The sequence below is a fragment of the Labeo rohita genome, chromosome 6, assembly GCF_022985175.1.
Source record: "Labeo rohita strain BAU-BD-2019 chromosome 6, IGBB_LRoh.1.0, whole genome shotgun sequence".
Classification (NCBI taxonomy): domain Eukaryota; kingdom Metazoa; phylum Chordata; class Actinopteri; order Cypriniformes; family Cyprinidae; genus Labeo; species Labeo rohita.
This window is the reverse complement of record NC_066874.1, coordinates 26,916,174-26,940,389: the sequence shown is the minus strand read 5'-3', so window position 1 is coordinate 26,940,389 and position 24,216 is coordinate 26,916,174. Positions and strand designations below refer to the sequence as shown.

The 24,216-nt window shown below is 35.8% G+C and overlaps 3 protein-coding genes across 5 annotated transcripts in view; 2 read left to right on the top strand and 1 right to left on the bottom strand.

Annotated features, from left to right (window-relative positions):
- frmd4ba (FERM domain containing 4Ba) overlaps positions 1–24,216 on the top strand; it is a 322,166-nt gene that overhangs the window by 233,737 nt on the left and 64,213 nt on the right. The gene's annotated exons all lie outside the window — the stretch shown is intronic.
- On the top strand, positions 1,434–6,647 carry eevs (2-epi-5-epi-valiolone synthase). Its single transcript, XM_051113089.1, has 5 exons — positions 1,434–1,655; positions 2,557–3,190; positions 4,756–4,992; positions 5,281–5,533; positions 6,234–6,647. Exons 1-5 carry the CDS (start codon positions 1,441–1,443, stop codon positions 6,317–6,319), a joined length of 1,425 nt encoding a protein of 474 aa, XP_050969046.1. The 5' UTR covers positions 1,434–1,440; the 3' UTR covers positions 6,320–6,647.
- Positions 8,418–13,913, bottom strand: mitfa (melanocyte inducing transcription factor a). 3 transcript variants are annotated; one of them, XM_051113090.1, is made up of 9 exons: positions 13,801–13,913; positions 13,245–13,466; positions 11,459–11,554; positions 11,226–11,343; positions 10,982–11,074; positions 10,447–10,503; positions 10,206–10,281; positions 9,550–9,697; positions 8,418–9,150 (listed from the first exon to the last, which is right to left on the bottom strand). In XM_051113090.1, exons 1-9 carry the CDS (start codon positions 13,831–13,833, stop codon positions 8,755–8,757), a joined length of 1,239 nt encoding a protein of 412 aa, XP_050969047.1. In that variant the 5' UTR covers positions 13,834–13,913; the 3' UTR covers positions 8,418–8,754. The 3 variants fall into 3 exon arrangements, with proteins under 3 accessions (XP_050969047.1, XP_050969048.1, XP_050969049.1); XM_051113091.1 differs by having other exon boundaries at positions 10,982–11,065; XM_051113092.1 differs by lacking the exon at positions 10,982–11,074.

The following is a 24,216-nucleotide window of genomic DNA, read 5'->3' as shown; positions in this document are numbered from 1 at the left end:
CACAATGTTAAAAAATTTATTAAAAATAATAAATGGTGTTTATCTGAAAGTGTAACGATGCAAACATGTTTTCTGTGAGGGCTAGGTTTAGGGTTAGGGGATAGACAATATCGTTTGGTCAGTATAAAATCTAGTCTATGGAAAGTCCCCACAATTCACACACACACAAACACAAACAAACAAGCAAACATGACAGTGATTCCAAAGTTCCAAAGTATTGAATATTGGATAGCTTGACATGGGGCATGCACAGATAAAAAAAGTCAAATTATTTTGCAATAATCTTTCCTTCTTTCCAGGAAACCCTAAATGTTTTTAATAATATAAAGTGACTTGTTTTATTCAAGCCATTTAAAAAAAATTGGGATATCTTGACATGGGGCATGCAAAGATGTGTTTTTTTTTTTTCTTCCTCAGGTAACCAAAAATGATACCTTTTTCTTTAACTAAAAAAAGTTATCATGAAAGTGACTTTAAAGTACTAAAGGGTTCCAAAGCATGTTGGACTTGCCATGGGATATGCGAACTTAAAAAGTCAAATTATTTTGTAATATAACTGACATCTTGTACGTAAAATTAGATCTCATTCCTTCACACATATTTACTCCTCAAAAATCATAAAAATTCCTGACAGCATAATTACAAATGCTAAAAAAATGCTACTAACGTACAGTAATTCCAAAAAACACAATTCATAGTTTGACATTTTTGAATATGTAGCAAAGTTCAAAACTGGTGTCTGCACTGACTTTGCTTGTATGCACATGATTTCCTATCAAACAGTCAAACCTGTTAAACCAGCTTCTCTTTAAACACCAATAACTTCAGTGGTCTTATCTTACTTAAGACTTATGGTCTTAGCTGTATTAATTAATTTAGGTGTGTTCATTAATAATAATTTACTTATCATAACTAATAATCATAACTTATCAATGAAAACATGCAATGACAGAAACATTGCACTCTCCACGCATTATTTTAGTCTATCATCAAATGACAGTTATCACCTTCTTTAAACATTAATGTTGACTTAGTGTTCTGGGAATGGAGCACATTCTGACATTTAGCATATTCATGAATAGAGTGCACTATGTGCTCCAAATGGTGCTCCATTTAAGAAAAAAAAAAAAAAAATAAAATAAATAAATAAATAAATTAGGCTTAATAATCGTGAACAGGTCCATTTACATAACAGCACCTGTCCATCATTTAGCTCTCATATAACGTCTGGTCATAATTTCATAACACCGCCTCGGGGCGTTTCGTGCACGCGTGTTCATTACGTATAACTGATCGAATAGCGAACGCGAGTTGTGTAAGTTCAAGTTCAGTGAGACATCACGGTCTGGGAGAGGGAGAACCTTTCATAAGTTTTTCGCGCAAGCTCCTCCCAGATTCCTGCTGATGCACCTCATGACATTATTTATTGATGCTACAAATATGGAGAGAGCTGAGGAACCTTTAACAGTTAATACACCTGAAATTTGCCAGCCAGCTGTTCCTTGCCACCAGTCCTTGGAGAACTCGACGATGGCAAACCTCAACAGACCGAAGGAAACCGTATTTAGCCTGGTGCAGGTGAAGGGGACGTGGAAACGCAAAGCAGGGCAAAATGTGAAGCAAGGAATAAAAGGACGAGTGTCAGCTGCTAAAATGTGCGTATAAATCAATAGGTATTGCAAGCATTTCTTTTTAAAGCTTACATTAATTATTTTTTATTTCTATAAAAAAAGTTGTCAGGTGTGTTTTTTATGTGGAAACAATGAAATGAACTAGATTTTTTTTTAAGTGAATTAAAGTGCATTAGGGTCAGATTTTTTAAGGGTCATGTGGCAGCCTGTGGGGACTACCAAAGGCATCAACTGCAAATAGCTTCTACTGTCCTGAGAAACTGCACCCACCGGTGGACAGTTTTTTTTTGTCCCACTTATAAAGCATCAAATACATGGATTTTCAGGATAATGTGTTTTGTGTATGTGTTTATTTAAATTATTTTGATGAATTAACATTATTTGAGTAAACGTTAACTTTTCTGAGCTTTTAACTTCATGTACTTTTGCCATTTCATAGCTTTAATATACAGAATTTTATAACAACTTCCGAATTATTTTGCTTTTAGCAAACGGACATACTAATAGAGCTACGGTTTTTCATCTTTCTCTTTTCTTCAAACTAACTCTCCAGTAAGACAGGAGGAGTCAACTATGAGCTCACTTTACATATCCAATACAATCATCTGCTTATGCAAAGTGGGTTGTGCCAGTTTTACAGCAAAGTTCTGCAGTAGTTTGTGTTGCTATACAACCATGGGGCCTTTCACAACTGAATATTAGAAAAAAATGAAGAAATTATTAGAAAATATTAAATATTTTTCAGCCAAACTGCTTAAATTAAATAAACTATATTTACAATAGTAAACACTTTAGATTTGTATTAGTTTGAAAACAGAATTATTACAGCCAGGTAGCACCACTTACATTTTTTGTAATATTTAATCTGACATTTTTTTGATCAAAAACAAGCTACAAAATGAGTTATGAGCTTTATATGTTGCAGTTACGAAAGCACCTCCTCTAGTGGCACCACCTGGACAGTGGTCACCCCCATCACCTTCACATATACAGTTACTCAGACCAAAAACCTTCTTGACCCCAGCAATGACACTCTGCTTTTGGGCCACATCAGAGACACTCAGCAGCTTGAGGCCGTACGGTCCAACACCAAGCCCTTAAAACGCTTCATAGTCATGGATGAGGTAGTATACAATCTCTATGGTTCTCAGGTCACCGACTACCTCGAGGCCAGACAAGTCCTGTACCGGATCCTGCCCCTGCCCACGACGGAGGAGAACAAGTCCATGGAAATGGCCCTGAAGATCCTGGAGGAAGTCCACCAGTTTGGCATCGACCGCCGCACGGAGCCCATCATCGCCATCGGAGGTGGGGTCTGCCTGGATATCGTGGGTCTCGCAGCATCCCTCTACAGAAGGCGCACTCCGTACATCCGCGTTCCCACTACCCTGTTGTCATACATCGATGCTAGCGTCGGAGCAAAGACGGGTGTGAATTTCGCAAATTGCAAGAATAAGCTAGGCACCTACATTGCACCTGTTGCTGCCTTCTTGGACAGGTCGTTTATCCAGACAATTCCTCGCAGACACATATCTAATGGTCTCGCAGAAATGCTGAAGGTATATTATTATTAAGTTTTATTATTAAACCACCCTGTATTATATTTGCTAAATGAAATCAACGCTTTGTTTCTTACTAATTTTGGGGTGCTGATTCCCATGCACATCACGAATTCTCACAAAATAAGATGTGCATTATGTAGCACTGTTGCTTTCCACAACCTTGGAACAATATTCCACAATATTGTTATAAAAAGACATGTTCACACAGCAGCAGAATACGGTTTTCAGTCCTGTATTTGAGTCCTTATTCCCAATACGGTTATGTTTACACATAGTACTGTTTTTTTTACTGGTGTGACAACCGCATTCTATAACCGAACTCACACCCGTACATTTTCAGAATTCACAACCGCATTCTCGGAACACACGTGCTGTGTGAACGTAACGCGATTGGACAACAAGTTGTCCATCATGTCGTTCAGTGCTAGAGAGCCGCTCTGACGCACAAACCCTCATCTATCATGTGTTGCGTGCTTTCGTGGTTTCGGTAATTTACAGTGACGGAGAAATGAGCTGCATGGCATCTGAAAGTTTTATATCCAGTCTCCACCGTTCCCGTCAAATCCCATTATATCCCGTTCAAATGGTAAACCGGTTTGAATTACACAAACTGTATGTTTTTGTACAAGCGCTTAAGTAACATACACAGCATCATTGATTTAGAGGAGATCCCTGTTAACTGCATACACTTTTGACTATTGTTAAACTGGGAAAATAAACCAACCCTAGTGTAATGTTAAATGGCCATTAACAAAAGTCAGAGACGCTGAAGACGAACGTAAAGAGGAGAAAATACTGTAGCAGGCAAAGTAAACTCACTGTTCACTATGCCCGAAATATAGTAATAATTAAGGTATTTGCTTTCATCTTACCATCATAGAATGCATAATAATGTAGTATTTAAAAACACAGCTTTGATTTGTTTACAGCAGTAACCAAGGAATATCGCTGCTGTTTCATAAGCGCCACCTGCTGTCAGAGAGTGAATTTGCGCCTTATTCAGTCTGTTAGCTGTTTCGTTCAGAGATGTTTTATGTAGCATATCACAAAGCTAAGCTCAGACATTTTTGTTTTTGCTTTAAATTATTGAAACTGAAATTACACAATCTAATTGAAATCAAAAACTGCCCATGCTACATGTATGCATGCTACATGTTTGTTTCATGCATCCTCATTCATATAAAGGCACAGTCAAGGAAAAAAGTGATAAACCGCCAAACCGCCAGAATCCTACAAAAATATTTTTGGTCAAACCGCCCCCGCACTAATTTCTAGGTTTATGGCCAGTGACAAAGGAAAACGCAAACAAGGCCTCAGATTTTTGTGGGTATTGTATTACATCCAGTTATCCTTATATTATTTCGCATTAAAGCTGATATATACAGTATATACAGTTTCACTGTTATTTTGTGGGGATCTTGCTAACAATTTTTACCTCAGCATCATCAAATTAGCTAACATTAGACCTTGTCAATGTAAATCAGCAGTTTTTTTTTCAAGATGCAGGGCTGTTTTTATTACAGTTTTAATTAATGTTTGTATTTATATTTATGTTGTTCTAGATGGCTCTCATGAAGCACAGAGGGCTGTTTGAACTTCTGGAAACGCAGGGGCAGTTCCTTTTAGACTCTAAGTTTCAGTCCGGAATGGCTCTAGAAGACGACCGCATTGACCCTGCTTCTGTTTCTACCCGTGTCGCCATAGAAACCATGTTAGAAGAATTGGCCCCAAACCTGTGGGAGGATGATCTTGACAGACTGGTCGACTTCGGTCACCTGATCAGCCCAGAACTAGAGATGGTATCTTCACTTCATCAGCTGCATATTCTTTTATTTTCAAAGGGTTGGGTGGGGTTAATCTTACACACTGAAGATAGATCTGTTTCGCCTCAAGGCTTTCAATATTCGTTTCTTGGCTGAGATACATTATTTTTGGAATGCTGTCTGAAAACTGTTCTCAGAATTGGATGCTGTCTCTCCGTATTAAAATTCCTGAAACTGTACAGGTTTTGATTTTTACATACATGCAAAATGCAGCAGTAACTTCAGGTGAAATACTTAATCATCCTTTTTCCATTTTGTTTTCAGAAAGTCTTACCAGCTTTACTCCACGGTGAGGCGGTAAATATCGATATGGCCTACATGGTGTATGTGGCGTGTGAGATGGGGTTGCTCACAGAGCAGGAGAAGTTCAGGATTGTCTGTTGTATGCTGGGACTGGAGCTTCCAGTGTGGCATCAAGACTGCACCTTTGCTTTGGTTCAGAAATCTCTACGTGACAGACTACAGCACTCCGGAGGGCTCGTGAGAATGCCCTTACCAACAGGCCTCGGAAGAGCAGGTAATATATTTGAAACAGTCTCTGCCAATCTCAAGCTAATCTTGAGTACCTATAGAGTAGTATTGCATTCTTCATATCTCCGAAGAGTCTTTAGTTTTATCAAATTTATAAAAGACAGATACAGCCGTACCGCGCCTCTCCAAAAACAGTTGAGCTCCTGGAGGCGTGCTGTGGGCGAAGATAAAGAGCATGCAAAGCTTTTGCGTATCAATCGTCTGCAAGCTGTAACATCGACATAAAACTGGAACAAAAACTTTTATTGACCTAAATTAGCTATGGCTAAAAATCAGATCCAGCCATATATATCCGATTCAGAATCGGATTCCCACGACTTCCGCAACCAGAATGAAGCACGTTGATGTGTGCGCTCTTGTTGATGTGTGCACATGCTCTTCCTGTAGAAGCGCCCATACAAGAAACGTTGTATCGCCATTTAAACCTGCACAATGTTCTGGCCTTTTAAAGTCACATTGATGTCGAGTTTTAAAAAAAAAAACATTATCTGCACAAACAAATGTTGAGTTTTATTCATTATGTACATACATTATAATGCAAGTATAAGCAATTCTTTTAAAAAAATTAGTGGGGTTATTAAAAAGAAAATATTTTAAAACACCCCAAAAGTATTTTAACATATTGTGCAACGTGTTAGTCACATGATGTATTAAAAGTAAACATTCTTTCCTCATTCCTCACTTAGAAATCTTCAACGACACTGATGAAGGCACTCTGTTCCGGGCGTATGAGAAGTGGTGCGATGAACTCAGCACTGGTTCACTTCGATGAGACCTCAGTCAATGTTTACATATAGGGGAGAATGTATACGCATGTATTATTCTATGACAGCTTCTTTTTCTTTGTTATTTTGTATACATTATGGGCATTTATGTGTTTTACATTTAAAACAGTTGCTTCTCGTTACTATAATTGCCATTTTTGTAAATGGCTGTGAATAGAAGAAGGCTGACATGATATGTGAAGATCTTTCTTTATAGTTGTGTTTAAGGGTTTCTTTCCCACCATTTCATATTCCACAAAGGGACATTTTGGTTAATCATGAAATCATGTATTTGAAATCATGTATCATAAAAAGTCTGTCTGATGTGTTGGATGTAATGCATGCAAGTTTATAATAAACAATTCGCTTATTAACAAAGTCTCTGTTGTGATGAGAACGATGTATACGTTTCAGAGCAACAATAGCTTCAGTTTTGTGAAAACCATCACAGATACCACAGATATGTGTGGAAAACATGACACCATTCATCTGGTATTTAATGAATGCTAACTTGTTTTTAGTCTTAAAAACAAACACAAGAATAATGGATATTAAGGCCCCGCTCCACCAAAACGTTTTCCCCCCGTTGCTGGCATATTTTCTCACTTGTTCTCAATGGGAACGCCACGTTTTTTAAAGGAGGAGTCCAAAACAAAAATTTACAGATAATGTACTCACCCCCTTGTCATCCAAGATGTTCATGTCTTTCTTTCTTCAGCCGTAAAGAAATTATGTTTTTTTAAAGGGAAACATTTCAGGATTTTTCTCCATATAATGGACTGGTATGGTCCCCCGATTTTGAACTTCCAAAATGCAGTTTAAATGCGGCTTCAAACGATCCCAGCCGAGGAAGAAGGGTCTTATCTAGCAAAACGATCTGTTATTTTCATTAAAAAAATACAATTTAAATACTTTTTAATCTCAAACGCTCGCCTTGTTTTGCTCTGCCTGAACTCTGTGTATTATGGTTCAAGACAGTTAGGGTATGTCAAAAAACTCCAATCATATTTTCCCTCAACTTCAAAAATAATTTCAAAATCATCCTACGTCGCTGCAGAAGTACCGACCCAGTCTTAACAAAAAAGGTAAAACAGCGATATAGGATGATTTTGAAGTTGAGGGAGAATATGAGATGGGAATTTTTCAACATATTTAAATTGCATTAGTTTTAATGACCGATCATTTCACTAGATAAGACCCTTCTTCCTCGGCTGGGATCATTTACAACTGCAAAAGGGGGTTGTTTGGACAAATTGGGTTTATTTTACTCAAAGTTGAACATTCTTCAACTCTCGGCGCCGAGAAAAAACACCCGAACAGTCAGCACTCAGCATGAAAAAGACGTTCGGACCTCGGCACGCTCCTGGCATTTTAAAAAACGCAGCGCTCCCATTGAGAACAATTGAAAAAATACGCTAGCCACAGGGAAAACTTTTTGGTGGACACGCGGCCTAATACAGGAATACTACTAGATTTGAATCAGATGATATGAAATTTTCACTCAATTATTTGTTGCATAAATAAAACTTTATGATTTTTTACCTTTAAAAATGGCAGTAGACATCCATGAACTGATAACAAGTATAGACGAGACAATAATCAGTGATTATTGGATAATATCTACCATGCTGTACAAAAGTACATACTGTATTGATAAATCAAGCCTGGTTTAAAATACATTGGTAAAAAATACATTGCTCAAATATATTCTCTATTCTATATAACGTATATCATAGTATCATTAGTCTATCTTCTGCTTTTATTCACCAGTTTATGTTACAAGACATATCTCTGAAAAGTTGATACAGTATAATTCTAAATTGTTCGAAATTCCCAACAGCTTTCTTATGCTGGTATGAGGAACAAACTTCATTTCAGTACAATGTTGCAGTGAGTTATAGTTAAAGACTGGATGTCTTAAATTTGAATGCTTCTCCTGTTATCAGACATCTGTGAATGTTTCTCTTGTAGAGATGTCTGCAGTCATATTTTTGATATTGCTCTTAGTGTTAATTAACAGTTGTAGAATTAAGTTGTGCACGCCTAGACATGCTTCTGGTTACTCCACCCCTGGAAACCTTAAAAACCCTAAGAAGTTGAGTTGCATTTGTGGACAGCATCAAACTAACTCCGGAACTTTAGCATTTTTTATTCTAGCTATTTCTAGAGAAATCCTTCATAAATCAACAAACTTTTAAACTCTTTCTTTCTTAACTACGGTAGTAAACTTCAACACAATAAATGAAAAACATATTTATATATACACACTAAATATTCTAAAATACAAGATAAGTACTGTACGTAATTGTACTCTTCATATTACACATGATCTGGGATGAAAGAAAACCAACTGCACTTAACACTGGTACTTTCAGGTAACATGTCATTATACAAACAAACACCTAATCGTCTAACTTTGGTTCTTCAAAGTTTGTTCACAATGCTAACAGCCGTTTTCGTGTTCATCCATACTGCTGCTGCCACTGCTGTTGGATGGGACGGGGGAGCCGGAGGACAACAGGGGGTCACTGCTGCTCACTGGAGACAGGGTGTTGTCCATGAGCATGTCCTCCAGCTTTGTGGAGGCCTTGTTGGGGCTGTCGTAGACCCCTGGTTCCCCTTCCTCCGTGGGGCTGTCGTTGTAGCTGATGGTGCCGTTGTTGAGGTCCAGAGTGGTGGGACGGGACAGGTCAGGACTGGGGAGGTGTGGGTACAAATCGGACGTGCAGTCGCCCATACCAGGCTCTTGCTTGATAGCTCGAGCCACCAGGTCGGACGAATAAAGACTGGGAGAGGCTACAACGGCGAGTCCGTGAGCACGGGCTTGCATTTCTAGCTCCTGGACACAACCAGAAATGACAAATACACACTTTAGCGTAACATGAAAAAGTACATTACTCAAAAAAATAAGCATGAGTGCGTGAAAAGTTGTGTGTGTGTGTGTAAACAGTAGGGGTATTGTGAAGCAAATGCCATGTGTCAAAATGAGGGAAATTCCCCATAATCAATTACTCAAGCGTAACTTTCGAATTTCATGCAGCTGAAACACTGAGCATACTTTATAAGCTTTCAAAGCAATGTTACACTTGGTGTTTCGCCATCTAATAAAAAAACCGTTTTTGTCAAAGGGCATGTCGAAACATATTTGTCCAGGAAAAGCTGATCATGTGACTAGTTGCCAGGAGCTTTTAACCAGTCGCAGTGTGTATTGTGAGATATTGTTTATAATTTGGTTCACCTGAATACGAAGGAGGAGATGTCTGTTTGCATGTTCTAGTCTCTTTTGTCTGTTTTCCAGCTCTTTTGCTTTTTGTTGCTCCTTCTGCAGTTTCCTAATATAATCCACCGAAGCTTTCAGGATGGTGCCCTTATTCCACCTCATGTCTCTGCCAAAACGAGATCCAGAGAGTTACGGTGCATCTGTGTGTGACTACTAAATATATGCATCTTGGTATAAAATTGGCTGAATATATAAATACAGCATATATGTGACCCTGGACCACAAAACAAGTCATAAGGGTCAATTTTTTGAAATTGAGATTTCTACTTTTTATTTGAAAATCTGGAATCTGGGTGTAAAAAAAATCAAAAATTTAAAAATTCAAATATTAAGAAAATAATCTATAAAGTTGTCCAAATTAAGTTTTTAGCAATGCATATTACTAATAAAAAATTAAGTTTTGATATTTTTACAGTAGGAAATTTATGAAATATCTTCATGGAATGTGATCTTTTTGGCATAAAAGAAAAATCAATCATTTTGACCCATGCAATGTATTGTTGGCAAGTGTTAAAAATATACCTGTGCTGCTTATTTTTTGTGGTCCAGGGTCACATATCTAATTGTAAACCAACATTTTTTAAAATATTTTAATATTAATTTATGAGACTTACGGATCATTTGACTTGGGAATTAATGTCCCCAGCTCCTTAATTCTATCATTTATATTAAAACGCCGTCTTCTTTCAACTGTACGGATTTAAATATAAAGATAAGACATTTTAGTATTAATACACTCTATTCAGTTATATTATACCTCACATTTAAAATAATATAATAATAAAAAAGATTATATAACAGACATTTCATTATATATTTAAGATGTTCATGCATAAAAGTAATGATTAGACTCACTGAGGTTGTGGTTGTCCTTCTTCTGTCTCTCTTTTGCCAAAGCTCTGACTTCTGCTTCTGAAACGCATAATTATATTAACTGAAACATCTTTCTTCATAATTAGTCAACTTCACAGTTTTAACATCAAAGCTATAAAACTTAAATAATACAGATTTGACAGTTTCACCCTTAGTGCGCCAATGTATTGTGTTGCTGTGCACTAGAAATGTTTGAATTACATGTAAAAACTTAAAAATGATGTTCAAAAGTGTGTGTGTTTGTGTTAAACATGTTTAACAATCAAGTGTCCATATTGTGTGCAATTATTGTTTTTATTAAATAAACAGGCAGATTTTTACACATGCCTGTGCATTTTGATTGAAAATATTTTTTTTTTACTTAATATGTATGTAAATGTAATTTCAAATGTAAAGCGTGTTCACACACGTTTGTTTATCAAATAATATGTTTTGGATATAAATGTACAGTCTCATGACAAAACAATCTCTTTATTCATGCTTAGAGCCTTCACAGGCTGAGGAAAGGGAAACATACCTACTGGAAAGCCTTCAGGCCTTTGATAAGTGTCAAACTTGCCACATGATCCAGGTTTGTCCATTATGTGCATCATGCCAGGTGCTGGGGTAACTATTTAATACAATATATCTTTCATTGATATTGTGCATTTGGAACTGCACACAATATGGATACTTTTACTATTCCTAAGAATAGTGGGTTTTGGCATGGTAACCAAAAGTTGTTCTAAACTTTAATTATAAATAAGACAATGTGATTGTACCGGATAATTCCCTTTTGACGGCCGGTAGGTTAGATGGGCAGGAGTTGTTAATGGTAACCCCAGCTGAAGGAAGAGCATGATTGTTGTACATATCCAACAGGTTTGCAGAGACTGGAATCTAGAAAATTATAAACCACCACCACAAATATTTGAGTGCATGTGTCGACTGTTCAAGTGCTTGAATGAATCTTGAACATAACAAACGTGCATGATACTACAAATAGGCCTTTTACCGTATTACTCATTTGAAGTCCTGCATCCATGAATCCTAGAATGTCATCGTTGTAGCTTGTTTCTAAACTTATGATGTCTTCAATTACATCGTCCATCTGTAACAATTCAAATATTATATAAAACAAGAGCATGATGTGTTTACATCACCTTCTAATTAGTGCTTTATTTTAGTAGTGAAGTCATAAGATAATCAATAAGATAACTGACTGTTAAAACAATTAAAGATGATCATACAACACATATATGAGTCACTTCTAAAAACTTCTATGCTTTTTTTCCCATCTGACACCTTCCTAGAAACCCTTACAGCACTGATTAGATCAAAGACTTTACTTCGGCATCATCAATTGCTAACAAAGGCAGGAGCTCTTAGATGAGAAACTTTTTAGTTGTGCAACTTACATAACTTGCTTTTTTGACATCTAACAGGCCTCAGCATGCAGTTATCTAAAATTTGTACATGACATGCATTACCATTCAAAAGTTTGGGCTGGGTAAGATTTATAAGAAAATAATATTTAGCAAGTTTTATTTAGCAAGTGATAGAAAAGAGATTTTTTTTTTTTTTTACTTAATTCATCAAAGAATCCTGGAAAATAAATATCTCACTGTTTCCAAAAAGAGCACCCCAAGATTGTTTTCAACACTGATGATAATAACAATTTTTTCTTGAGCAGCAAATCAGCATTTTAAAATGATTTCTGATGGATCACAAGACATAGACTGGAGCAATGGCTACTGAAAATTTTGTTTTGCTATCACAGGAATAAATTAATTTTAAAGGGGTCATCGGATGCCCATTTTCCACAAGTTGATATGATTCTTTAGGGTCTTAATGAAAATTCTCGATGGTTATGTGAAACAACACCCTTTTTACCTTGCTAAAATCAGCTCTGCAAAAATCATCCTGTTCTGGTCGAGGCTGCTTTAAATGTTAATGAGCTCTGTTCGCCCCACCCCTCTCTTCTCTCTGTGGAGTGACGAGCCTGTTTACTTTAGCCGAGATTCATAAAAAACCCACTTATACTCACTTCTGCTGTAGGTGAAGCTGGATCATGAATGATTTGCACGAACATAGACGCATTTATGTAGATCGGGAGGCGCATTCCCTTCACAAACAAACTTAATCCACTGCATCTTCAGCGGCTCAGATGTCGGGAGTAAATGACGACAACTATGTTCATTATTACATCCAGCAACACAACACCTCAATTGCTCAATCGGAGATATTCTTGTCTAATTTACAACCCTGCTCCGGCATCGAAACAATGGAAGTTGGACTGTTACAGCTGATCTGAGGTAACACGCTCATGTCAGTCAACTATCGTGGGACAGGCATCTGAGAATGGCTCGATTTGAAAAAGGGGGTATTATTTTTACAGAATAATTAAAAACCACTGCATGGATTGTTATCATTATAGGGTAGATTTGTACATACACTGCCAACACACATTAATGTTCAAACAATATGAAAAAGTGAACTTTGCATCCGATGACCCCTTTAAAATATTTTACCATAAAAACAGTTATTTTAAATTGTAATAATATTTTCATAAACTTACTGCTTGTACTATATTGTTTATCACATAAAAAATAGACTTTGTGAGTTTAGAAAACTTTCAAAAGGTAGTGTACATCAAAATATTTTAGTATGAAAAAAAATCCTAATCATGCAGAGAGGGATTCCTCTTTCCCTTACTCTTTACCTTATTTGTCTATAGAGGTTGTTCACACATATTTGTTAACATACTTTGACACAATGTATTGTATCTACAATGTATCTACCTCTTTCTCACAGTTGAGGGTGAGAAGGGCCATAGGGCTATTAGGAGCGCTGGCTCCTGGTCCAGGGGGCATGCCGTGCTCCGTGGGCTGGCTGGGGCCGGGCCCTGTGCTGGCCTGTGGGCTTAGCTTGGCTCCCAGTGCACTGGACAGGTAATGCTTCACCTGCTGCCTCTGGGTTTGCTGGATATGGTACTTAGAGGGGCTCTCCAGGTGGGTCTGCACCTGTGTCACAAACAGATGATGCCAATACGGTCAGAAAGACATTCAGACACATACTAGTACTATACATTATCTGTGCATGAAATTAATTTCTATTCCAACAACAACAACAAAAATTATAGAAAAAAGCTCATATTTGGACTAAATGCATTGCATGTGTTAAATAATTTTATATCTGCGCTATTTGTAAATATTGCAAGCATGCTAAAAAAGATAAAACAGGGTCTGTGAAAGGAAATTTAAAGAAACACACTAACAGTCAGTTAACAAATGTAATCAATGCCACAATATGTTAAACTATTTCTGTTCTAGATCAATAAACAAAGTCTCATCTCACCTGGTAGTGACTGTACTCTAGCATCTCCAACATGTTAAGATTATTTGTTATCTTAAAAAATATTCCCTTTGTGGATTCAGTTTATGATGTGCAAAAACTGACCAGTAGTCTCGGCCAGTTAAAGATATCAATGCCAAAGAAAAGACTGAAAATGTATTTAAGGGGCTGGGAGGGGATTGCTGTTCTCATATTGTTTTTTTTTTTTTTAACCAAAACGATGAATTTATGCCTTTATAGAGTTCATTTGACGTCACCAGTCCGTTTCCACAAAAGGCCTTTTGAAACGATGGGTTACTAGTGTCTAAACTGAAATTGGCTTACGGCTAACTAACGTTTCATCTTTAGTTCCACTCATCCTGCATAAAACATTGTTTGTTCTCAGCATCCGGCATACAATCACTGCCACTGTTAGTCTAAAAACAAGACAGTTTAAGATGGAGTTATCTCTGAAATGTTGAAGGGGGAAAGAAAGGAAAAAGAACTTTGTTGCCTGATGGGCCTTTGGTAATTGCATTCTTTTTAAAGTTGAAAAATTGTGCACACGTATGTAAGTGCGCACAAACAAACTCATAGACGCACAGTTTGTATCCAGTCGAACCACTGGATTAGGGCCTACAAAGGCATTTAGAGATAGCCTGTTCTGTTTTCTGTATATAAAAGGTGTTGGGTATACAGTGTGTTATGAAAACAATAATCCTCATGCACTTCTCAAAATATTTTAGTAGTGAATATTTTGTATTCACACATTTACACAAAAAAGCTTAAACGCTAACAACCATAAACAAAATGGCACATGCATGAATCATCGAAATTGTCCAAAAATTTTTTATTTTATTTATATAACCATTTTTTGTGTGCTGTTATGTTGTTCACATTTGCACAAAGCTCTTGGATGTATGCATACATATCCAAATTAAAACTGTTTATACATGCCGATGACCTGCTTATACTAAGCATGGGATCTGTCCGATCAATGATTAATTTCCATTTCTTGGAAGTGCCTCAGGTACTTTTCATACACATTTTGAATCCGTTAAACCACAGAGGTGTTGTTTAACCTAATCTTATTTTATCTCTTGCTATAGAGAAAAATGATCACTCAAAACAAGCAGCACTTCATTAATTTACATGACACAATATTCATTGTATTCACAGATGAGCAGGACAAGTGCCATGTTCTGTGAAAAAAAAAATAAAAAATAAGGATACAATCCCCACACACATTATAGTTAAATCACTGATTCAACTGGAGTATAATTAATATTTCTGCAGCGCTATATGGCAAGTTAATCAATTCCACACCAACTTAAAAAAAAAAAAGAGTTAGGTTAGAGTAGGTTAGGTTAGGTTTTTCGCATCAGTCTTATGAAAACAAGTCCTACTGAACTTAAAGTCCACCATGAAATTAAAATTGAAGGTTTTTTGGCTTTTAGTATGAATATGTTAGCCTTAAGGTTATCTATAAAATTTGCAAGATATAGGGGCACAACCTAACACATTGTGTAAATCCATGTGGGTTTTAGAGTATAATTTTTTATCCACGTCAATTTCACACTTGCCTAGTACAAATCTGTCAATTTGTTTAATTACAGTGTATACAGTTTTCGTTATTTACCTTAAGAAAGGAAGTGAAATGTGACAAGATGCCCCATACGTGGGGTACATTGTAACATGTGACAGGCACGATGTAACATGACCATATGACATCTTAAAATGTTATCTGATCGAATTAAAAAAATATATACACAACAAACTAAAATATTTTGTCAATTAAATAAAATGAGTAACTTTTTCAAATAAAATAATGGTGTTTTTTAAAAAAATGAAAAATAATCTAATTTTTGAGTTTCACAATGAACACATCGCAACCATGCGTGGGGTGGCCCTGGTCGTAAAACACAGCTACACAGTTTAGTTCAAAACAGTGTGTGCAAATAGATGAAACACATTCAGGCATTCAGAAAAACACTTCCCTCCCTCCAAACACAGCTCTCATTGGACACGAGACAAATAAACAAGCCAAAATGCTTTACATTTCTTGAAATAATAATTTCTGAACATTAAACATTGACTGTCAGTCTTTATTCACCTGTTTCTAGTGGTTTCTTATTAAAATCCATAAAAGTAAATTGTGAAAATTACATCGCTAATGTCATAGAATAGCACAGTTTAATATAGCGGGGCAGATTGTAACGCAGTGTTACAACGTTCCCCATCTGCATGAGTGTCTTCAGTTGGTTTTCGAAGCAATAATAAACTATCTAAACTGATAAATAACAGATTGTAGATTAAAATAATACCAGATTTGTCTAATTTTAAATGAATACTAAAAACTGAGCTGAAAAATTTACTTCAGCCAGAAATTTACTTTTACTATATTTAGTGATATCTTCAAAAGGCTTTTGAATTTTGGTGCACTCTTTTCTCTGTATAGTGTTGCTATGGCAACTAGTAAATACCGTAAATTTAGCATGTGTGGAAACATTTAAACCACGTATGTTACAACTAACCCCGCATTAGTTTGTGCCCCCCGCTCCCCTAAGCATTCAAAACTTACAGTCTCTAACTTCTGCCAATAAGGATCAATGGTTTTGATGACATCACCCTGCACTGCAGCTTCTCATCAAACTTTCTGTCCAATCAAATGCTCTCTAGAGTCTGAAGCGCCCAGCCCCCTACACTATAAATAGAAGCTGAAGCTGTGGCTGAAATTGGTCACTTGTTCACAGAGTATGTTCTGTACGATGAACGCTGCAGTACACATTATAACCCTCATCATTAAAGAAAAAATTATCATTTTAAAAAATTCTGGAGGACTGTTAAAAATTAGTCTGGTTTGGTGATTTTGGTAACCATTTTAAACTTGCTCAGGTGCAAGCAATCAACTTCCAGATTAAACACCAGGCTAATTACCCCACCTGACATCAATAGTAGTGGTGCTGATTACTTCTGAATAAAACAAGCTGTTTCTTGAAGATTCCACTGTTAGTAGCGCATGGTACGGCACAGAATTCACCATGGTTGGGAAAGTGCTTTCAAAAGACCTCCACGATAAAGTTGTAGAAAGGCACAAGTTAGGAGAAGGCTACAAAAACATTTCAAAGGCTTTAGCTTTCCCTTACAGTACTGTTCAGAGCATCATCAAGAAGTGGAAAGCGTATGGCACCACCAGCACATTGCCTAAAACAGTCCATCCAAAGTAGATGACAGAGCCAGAAGGACATTGATAAGAGAAGCTACCAAAAAGCCAGTAGCAACTTTGAAGGACTTACAAGGTTTTATGCCTGGGTCTGGTAAGTGTGCATGTGACAACTATCCCCCAAACTTAACACAAAGCTGGCCTGTATGGCAGGGTGGCACGAAAGAAGCCTTTCTCATTTGCGCTATACAAAAACACATTTGGAAGATTCTGATACCTTCTGGCAAAAGGTGCCTACTGTGAAACATGGTGGTGGCAGTATTATGTTGTTGGGTGTTTCTCTTCAGCTGGGATTGGGCAATTGGTCAGGATTGAAGGCCTCTGCTAGACAGCTGAAGAACACAACAATGACTCTAAACATACTGCCAAAACAACAACGAAATGGCTTAAGGATAAGAAGGTGAATGTCCTTGAGTAGCCAAGTCAGAGCCCTGACTTGAATCCAATTGAAAATCTGTGGACTGATTTGAAGAGAACAGTCCGTTGCCGCTCACCACAGAATCTGACTGAACTTGAGCAATTCTGCAAGAAAGAATGAGCAAATATTCCACAATCAAGGTGTGCAAAGCTAGTACAGACATATCCAAAAAGACTGATGACTGTAATTAAAGCAAAAGGTGGCTCTACGAAGTATTAAATCAAGGGACTAATGACTGTTTTAGAACTGTTGTGTTTTTTTTCATTGGTTTGATGTTGTAAGACCAAAATTGTAAATAAAGCCGGAAAAGTTATTTGGAATGGCGATCGATTTCAGGCTGTATGACAAATAAACAATTTCAAAGGGGTATGATGATTTTCTATAGGCACTGTAGGGGATCGAGAACGATTCAGACATTGTAAATATGCTTTCCATTAGGAATGAAGTCTGGTTTCAGAATGACAGAATGCTAATATTTTATAGCGATATGGATGAGACTGTGGTTGTTATATGCAGTCGAATGCAGCTTTACCAAGCTCAATGGCTCCAGCTAAAGCTGTGATATAAATAAAATGCTACTGGGCATTTAAAAATTTGGACGGGACTATTTGATATGTCCCGCCCTCCCTTCCTTCCTATTTCAGTTGAATTAATTCTAGACAATTAACAACAACAACAAAAAAGCAGCTCCAGACCTTTGACTTCACTTCTTTTTTTTCTAAGCGCCTACAACCCTCACCCCCTTTCTAAATGTTTTTGTAGTCCTTTGGATGTCGTAGCTAAACTATTCTTTAAAAGTCAAACAGAGGGGTAATTCAGACATCCCTGCGATGAAGACCTCACATTAGCAGCAGCATCATCAGTCCTAGCACGTGTGTGTCTGAGATCATCCCTGTTCTCTAGTCTAGGACTATATACTTTTAATGCACTAAACCACCATCTGTGTTTTGCGATGGTCAGATTACACTCATTCTGTTTAGGGGAGACAACAAGGAGTTGCCCTGTGATGAAAAACCTACTCACTGGACCTGTAGAGGCCCACCCATTAAAAACAGTCCTGGCCCTGAGAAATTTACTGTTTACTTTACCATCCTAATCATGAATTAATACCACATTTCACACTATTTAACTTGAGGCTATAAGGCATGGTTTCCAAATAAGGCAAGCATATGAAATCAAAAAGCTACATGATTTATCACACGTTGCAAAGTATTGCTATTATGTACATATAATGTATAATGACACCACAAGACACAAACATTGAAAACTGCCTTCTCACAGTTTTTATTTTTATGGTTATATAGATTAAAACAGATTGTGGGCATACGCAGAATACATACAAGTGCAAATAGTCAATGCTTTCATAATATTATCCGGTTTTGGTTTTTTGCACTGAATGAAAGCAAGGGGAAATAATATTAGGGATGCATAATGTGTGTGCGTTTATGTATGCATTACTGTTTAAAAGTGGCTGGACCATAAAACGAGTCACGTGTGGATTCCGTAGACAGCAGTTTCATCTAGACTGTAAAAACTTTAGTCAGGGCGTATAAGAATACTACACTTTTTCTTATAACATAAGGGAAGGTTTGTGCTTTTCTTTACTCTCACTAGTACTATTCTTCTTCGGCCAACAACGTTTGGGTTCAATAAAGCGTTCCTGCTGAAGAGAAGCAGTATTCTCTAAATGCCTACAGCTACTGTGTCTGTTGGGAGATTCATAAACAGTTTTATCATCTTCCCACAGGAGAATGGTTGAGGGAGGTAACAGTCAATATGCAACCGTGTCCTTGAGGAGTTGGTGACATTTTGTTGGTGACTCGAGGCTGCTAAATATTGGGTACTGTTCATTAAAAATCATATATGTAACACTATATGCAAAGCAACGATTAAATCCATCAAAATTATTATGAGCGCTAATTTTATTATTCGTTTTGATGTATTTTTGAATTACTTTTTATCAAAACTGAATATTCTACATATAAAACAATGCAGTTCAAGAACTGGCAAAAAGCTTCTTTTTTGCATTCTCATACTGCTAGTTTCTTCTCCTGCTTCATCTTAATCGAGCTGAATGAAATGCTCAGTCAAAATGCCATGCCTCATAAAAAGCCACACTAAAAAAGGCCAGCTTGATAATGAATTAAAATACCTGTGGCTTTGCTGAGTTGCCTTAAGGACATGAGTTCTTGAATAGCAAACAAGTAAAATTTGACCTTTGAAAATGTTTTTTAAATTATATTATTGTTCATATTTAACAAACATCACCGAACACACTTGAAATATAAACTATAATTGCTTAAAGAAATAAATGCAATGCAATTCTGAAGGGCTTCGTTGTAAGTCTTGATTTCAATGTTTTTGAAGGTCTATTGAAACATCTAAAATAGGATGAATCGACTCCTTACAGCATTTTACTGCAAGATGATATGACGTCCTTTTAGAATAGCGAACTAGTGCAATTAGTTTTGGGGAGCATCCCAAAGTTTTGGGTAGCATCCCTCAGGGTCTAGTGGTGTCTTGATATTTAGGCAGAGAATGATAAAAAACAGTGAATCTTGTATATGACATTTATCCCTCAAACATGCACCTCTAGCGACTATTCAGCTGTTAAACATCTTGAAGTAAAGGAGAGCCTGTCAGTCTGAGTCATGTGAGTCATGTGTGTGGAACAGATTTGTTTCTTGATACAACATATTTTATGAATGAATGAATTAAATAATAAACATCAAAACACTGGCAACATTGCTGCCCGTAGCAGTAAAAATGTAATGTACATGGTATGTGGATTACCAGAGGCTATAAAATCAGAGTGATAACCACTGGAACTACATCAAGTACATATTCTGCCAATACTTACATTAAAGGAATAGTTATTTTTTGGACTGGAGAAAGCAATATTCTTGATCAATTTGTTTCCGACAAACATGCACCTTCTCACTTCACAGAATGTTAATTGATGGACTGCGGTCATGTGAATTATTTCTGGATTACTGTGGTGTTTTTATCAGCTGTAGAAGATCCACTGGTGAGCAAGAGATGTTAAGCTAAATTTCTCCAAATCTGTTCTAATGAAGAAACAAACTCATCAAACTCAGCTAATTTTAATTTTTGGGTAAACTATTCCTCTAATATTGTGTGCATTCAACACATCAAATCTAAAAACATTGCAAACTTTCTATATTATACTGGGAAAGATCATTTTCATTTTGTTTCATGTAATTCAGAATGTTTGATGTACGCCTGAAAATGATCTAAGACAACTTGAACACTAATAAAATAGTTATCTCATGAAAAAAGCAAAGAAATGAAAAACAAACACCATTCATTCCAAACTTTGCTGACAATAACGGATCTGTAGCCATAAGTTCACAGCAAATTTTGAGCTTTTATGTGAACTTAAACACCATAACATATCAGTTAAGGGGGCAAAGTTCAGACAACTTATGGAGTGGTGAAAGCGGGGACAGAATGATCTGAACCGCACACAAAATGTGCATGACCAACATCCAGCTCATTTAAGACAACAGACACTTTGTATGCATGAAAGAGCATCTGTGGAAAAGAAAATGTGTGCATTTATGAATGTGTCCGAGCTTGTACGATGCATGTGCATATATGTAAAAAGAAAACGTGAGTGTGTAAAACTAAAATACACTGCCGTTCAGAAATTTCAGTAAGGTTTTTAATGTCTCTTATGCTCATCAATGATCAATTTATTTGATCAAAAATACAAAAAAGTAATATTCTGAAATTTTATTGTAATTTAAAATAAAGGTGTTCTAGTTTAGTTCTAATATACATTAATGATGCAAAGCTGAATTCTCATTAGTCATTACTCCAGTCTTCAGTGTCACATGATTCTTCAGAAATCATTCAAATGATCAGTGTTGGAAACAGCTGTCAAATATTTTTGGAACCCTATTTTTTCAGGATTCTTTGATGAATAAAACATTAAAAAGAACAACATTTTCTACATACAAATCTTTTTCAATTCTTTTTCTACTTTTTCATACAAATCTTTTCTAACAATATAAGTCTTTATTATCACTTTTTATAAATTTAACACATCCCTGCTGAATAAAAGTATTGAGAATAAAAGAAAGAAAAAAATTACTGACCCCAGACTTTGAACAGTAGTGTATATTGTTACAAAAGATTTCTGTTTTAAATAAATGCTGTTCGTTTTAATGTCTTATTCATCAAAGAATCCTGAAAAAAGTATCACAGGTTCCAAAATAAATATGTTTACAACATTGATAATAAATCAGCATATTAGAATAATTTCTAAAGGTTAATTTGACACAGAAGACTGGAGTAATAACGCTGAAAATTCAGTTTTGCATCACAGGAATGAATTCTATTGTAAAGTATATTTTTAAATTGCTATAATATTTCACAATAGTACAGTTTTTTTTTTTTTTTTTTTTTTTTTTGTCTACATTTTAAAATCAAATAAAAGCAGCTTTGATGCGCAGAAAAAAATTCTTTAAAAAACTTTAAATCCCAAACTTTTGAATGCCAGTGTATATATCACCAAGTGGCATTTATGTCAAAAAAGCAAGCATAAGAACATATACAAGCAAAAAGATTTTTTACATTATAAAACAACATATGTGACCCTGGACCACAAAACCAGTCTTAGCACAGGTATATATGTAACAATAGCCAAAAATAAATTGTATGGGTCAGAATTATTGTTTTTATTTTTATGCCAAAAATCATTAGGATATTAAGTAAAGCTCTTGTCCTATGAAGATATTTTGTAAATTTCCTACTGTAAATATATAAAAACTTAAGTTTTGATTAATAATATGCATTGCTAAGAACTTCATCTGGACAACTTTAAAGGCGATTTTCTCAGTATTTAGAATTTTTTACACCCTCAGATTACGGATTTTCAAATAGTTGTATCTCACCCAAATATTGTCCTATCCTAACGAGCCATTCATCAATGGAAAGCTTATTTATTCAGACTCTTAGACACTCAGACCCTTATGACACTTTCTGGTTATAGAGATAATATTTATAGATAATATGTGACTTACACCTGACTTTATACATGCACTAAAAATCACCTTGGGATCATCTGGTTAAAAGAAATTCCAAAAATAAAGCTTATTTTAATTCTAAAACAAAATATTTTATTGTTCACAGATACTGCTTGGTTTGGTATTTTGGTATAATGCAATGACATTCAAACATTATTAAGCATGGCTTCGTTTGGAGCCACTGAAAGCGTAAAACAATTAATTTTCAAGCCTAGCTTGCTATAAATAAATACACTAAGCATTTATTGCTTTATATATGTGTGTGTGTGTGTGTGTGTGTGTGTAAGAGATTAGGTTTAAATGCAAGCCTGAGGGGTGTGAGTTAGTGAAGAGACACTGACATTACGCATAATGGGCCATGATGAAGACACGCAGCTCAAGAGGAGGGGTCGGAGACAAAAGAGCAGCTTTTTCCCCAGCCATATTCGTGCAATGTGCTTTTGGGCCTGTGGCAAGAGGCATTAAGAAGAATTTATCAGTCGGACTAGAATGAGCAACACTGGACTATTGACGAGGGATTATAAAAATGCACTTGCTTAAATGACAGACAATACTGCTTATGTGTGCAGCTGTGCTACTGTCCCAAATCAAGTCTGATTTAAATTCACTAAAACTCCAAGACGGACGCATTATGACAGTTGGTGGGCCAGGGCAAAACTGAATACACAGTGTACCATAATGTGGGCGTTGAGAGCACAAATATTTGTCACGGTGTCAAAGGTCAAAGAGGCCACACAGGCCAAAAACAGAATGAATGATGACTTTATAGTCAGACACATATAGAAATAAAAGGCAATTAGTCACTCTTATGAAACTGAATAATACAGTGCTCACAATTATCCGGCAGATCCGCAGAAAGGCTTATGGCTAATAATAAGGACAATGTAAGTTAGACAAAAGTGAGCTACATATATTAGATCTTTTGATCAAAAATAGATTTTTAAAATAAAATACACTGCTGTTTAAAAGTTTGGGATTAGTAAGTTTTAATGATTTTTAAAGAAGACTTTTCTGCTCATCAAAGCTGCGTTTATTTGATTAAAAATACAGAAAAAAAAATAATATTGTGAAATATTATTGCTATTTAAAATAGTGGTTTTCTATTTAATATACTTTAAAATAGAATTTATTGCTGTGATGCAAAAATGAATTTTCAACATAATTACTCCAGTCTTCAGTGTCACATGATCCGTCAGAAATCATTCTAATATATTGATTTATTATCAATGTTGGAAGTAGTTGTGCTGCTTAATATAATTTTTTTTTTTTGGAAACTGTGATACTTTTTTAACACTCTTTGATGAATAAAACATTAAAAAGAACAGTATATATTTAATATAGAAATCTTTTGTAACAATATACACTATTGTTTAAATTTTGGGATCAGGAAATTTTTTCTTTCTTTTTTTTTTTGTTTGAAAGAAATGAATACTTTTATTCAGCAAGGATGTGTCAAATTGATCAAAAGTAATAGTAAAGACTTTAGAAGACACAGAAAATTTAGTTAGAAAAGATTTCTATTTCAAATAAATGCAGCTCTTTTTTAACTTTTTATTCATCAAAGAATCCTGAAAAAAAGTATCACCAGTTTCAAAAAAATATTCAGCAGCACAATTGTTTCCAACATTGATAATAAATCAGCATCTCAGAATGATTTCTGAAGGATCATGTCACACTGAAGACTGGACTAATGGCCTTTGAAAATTCAGCTTTGCGTCATAGAAATAAATTAGATTAATAAATATATT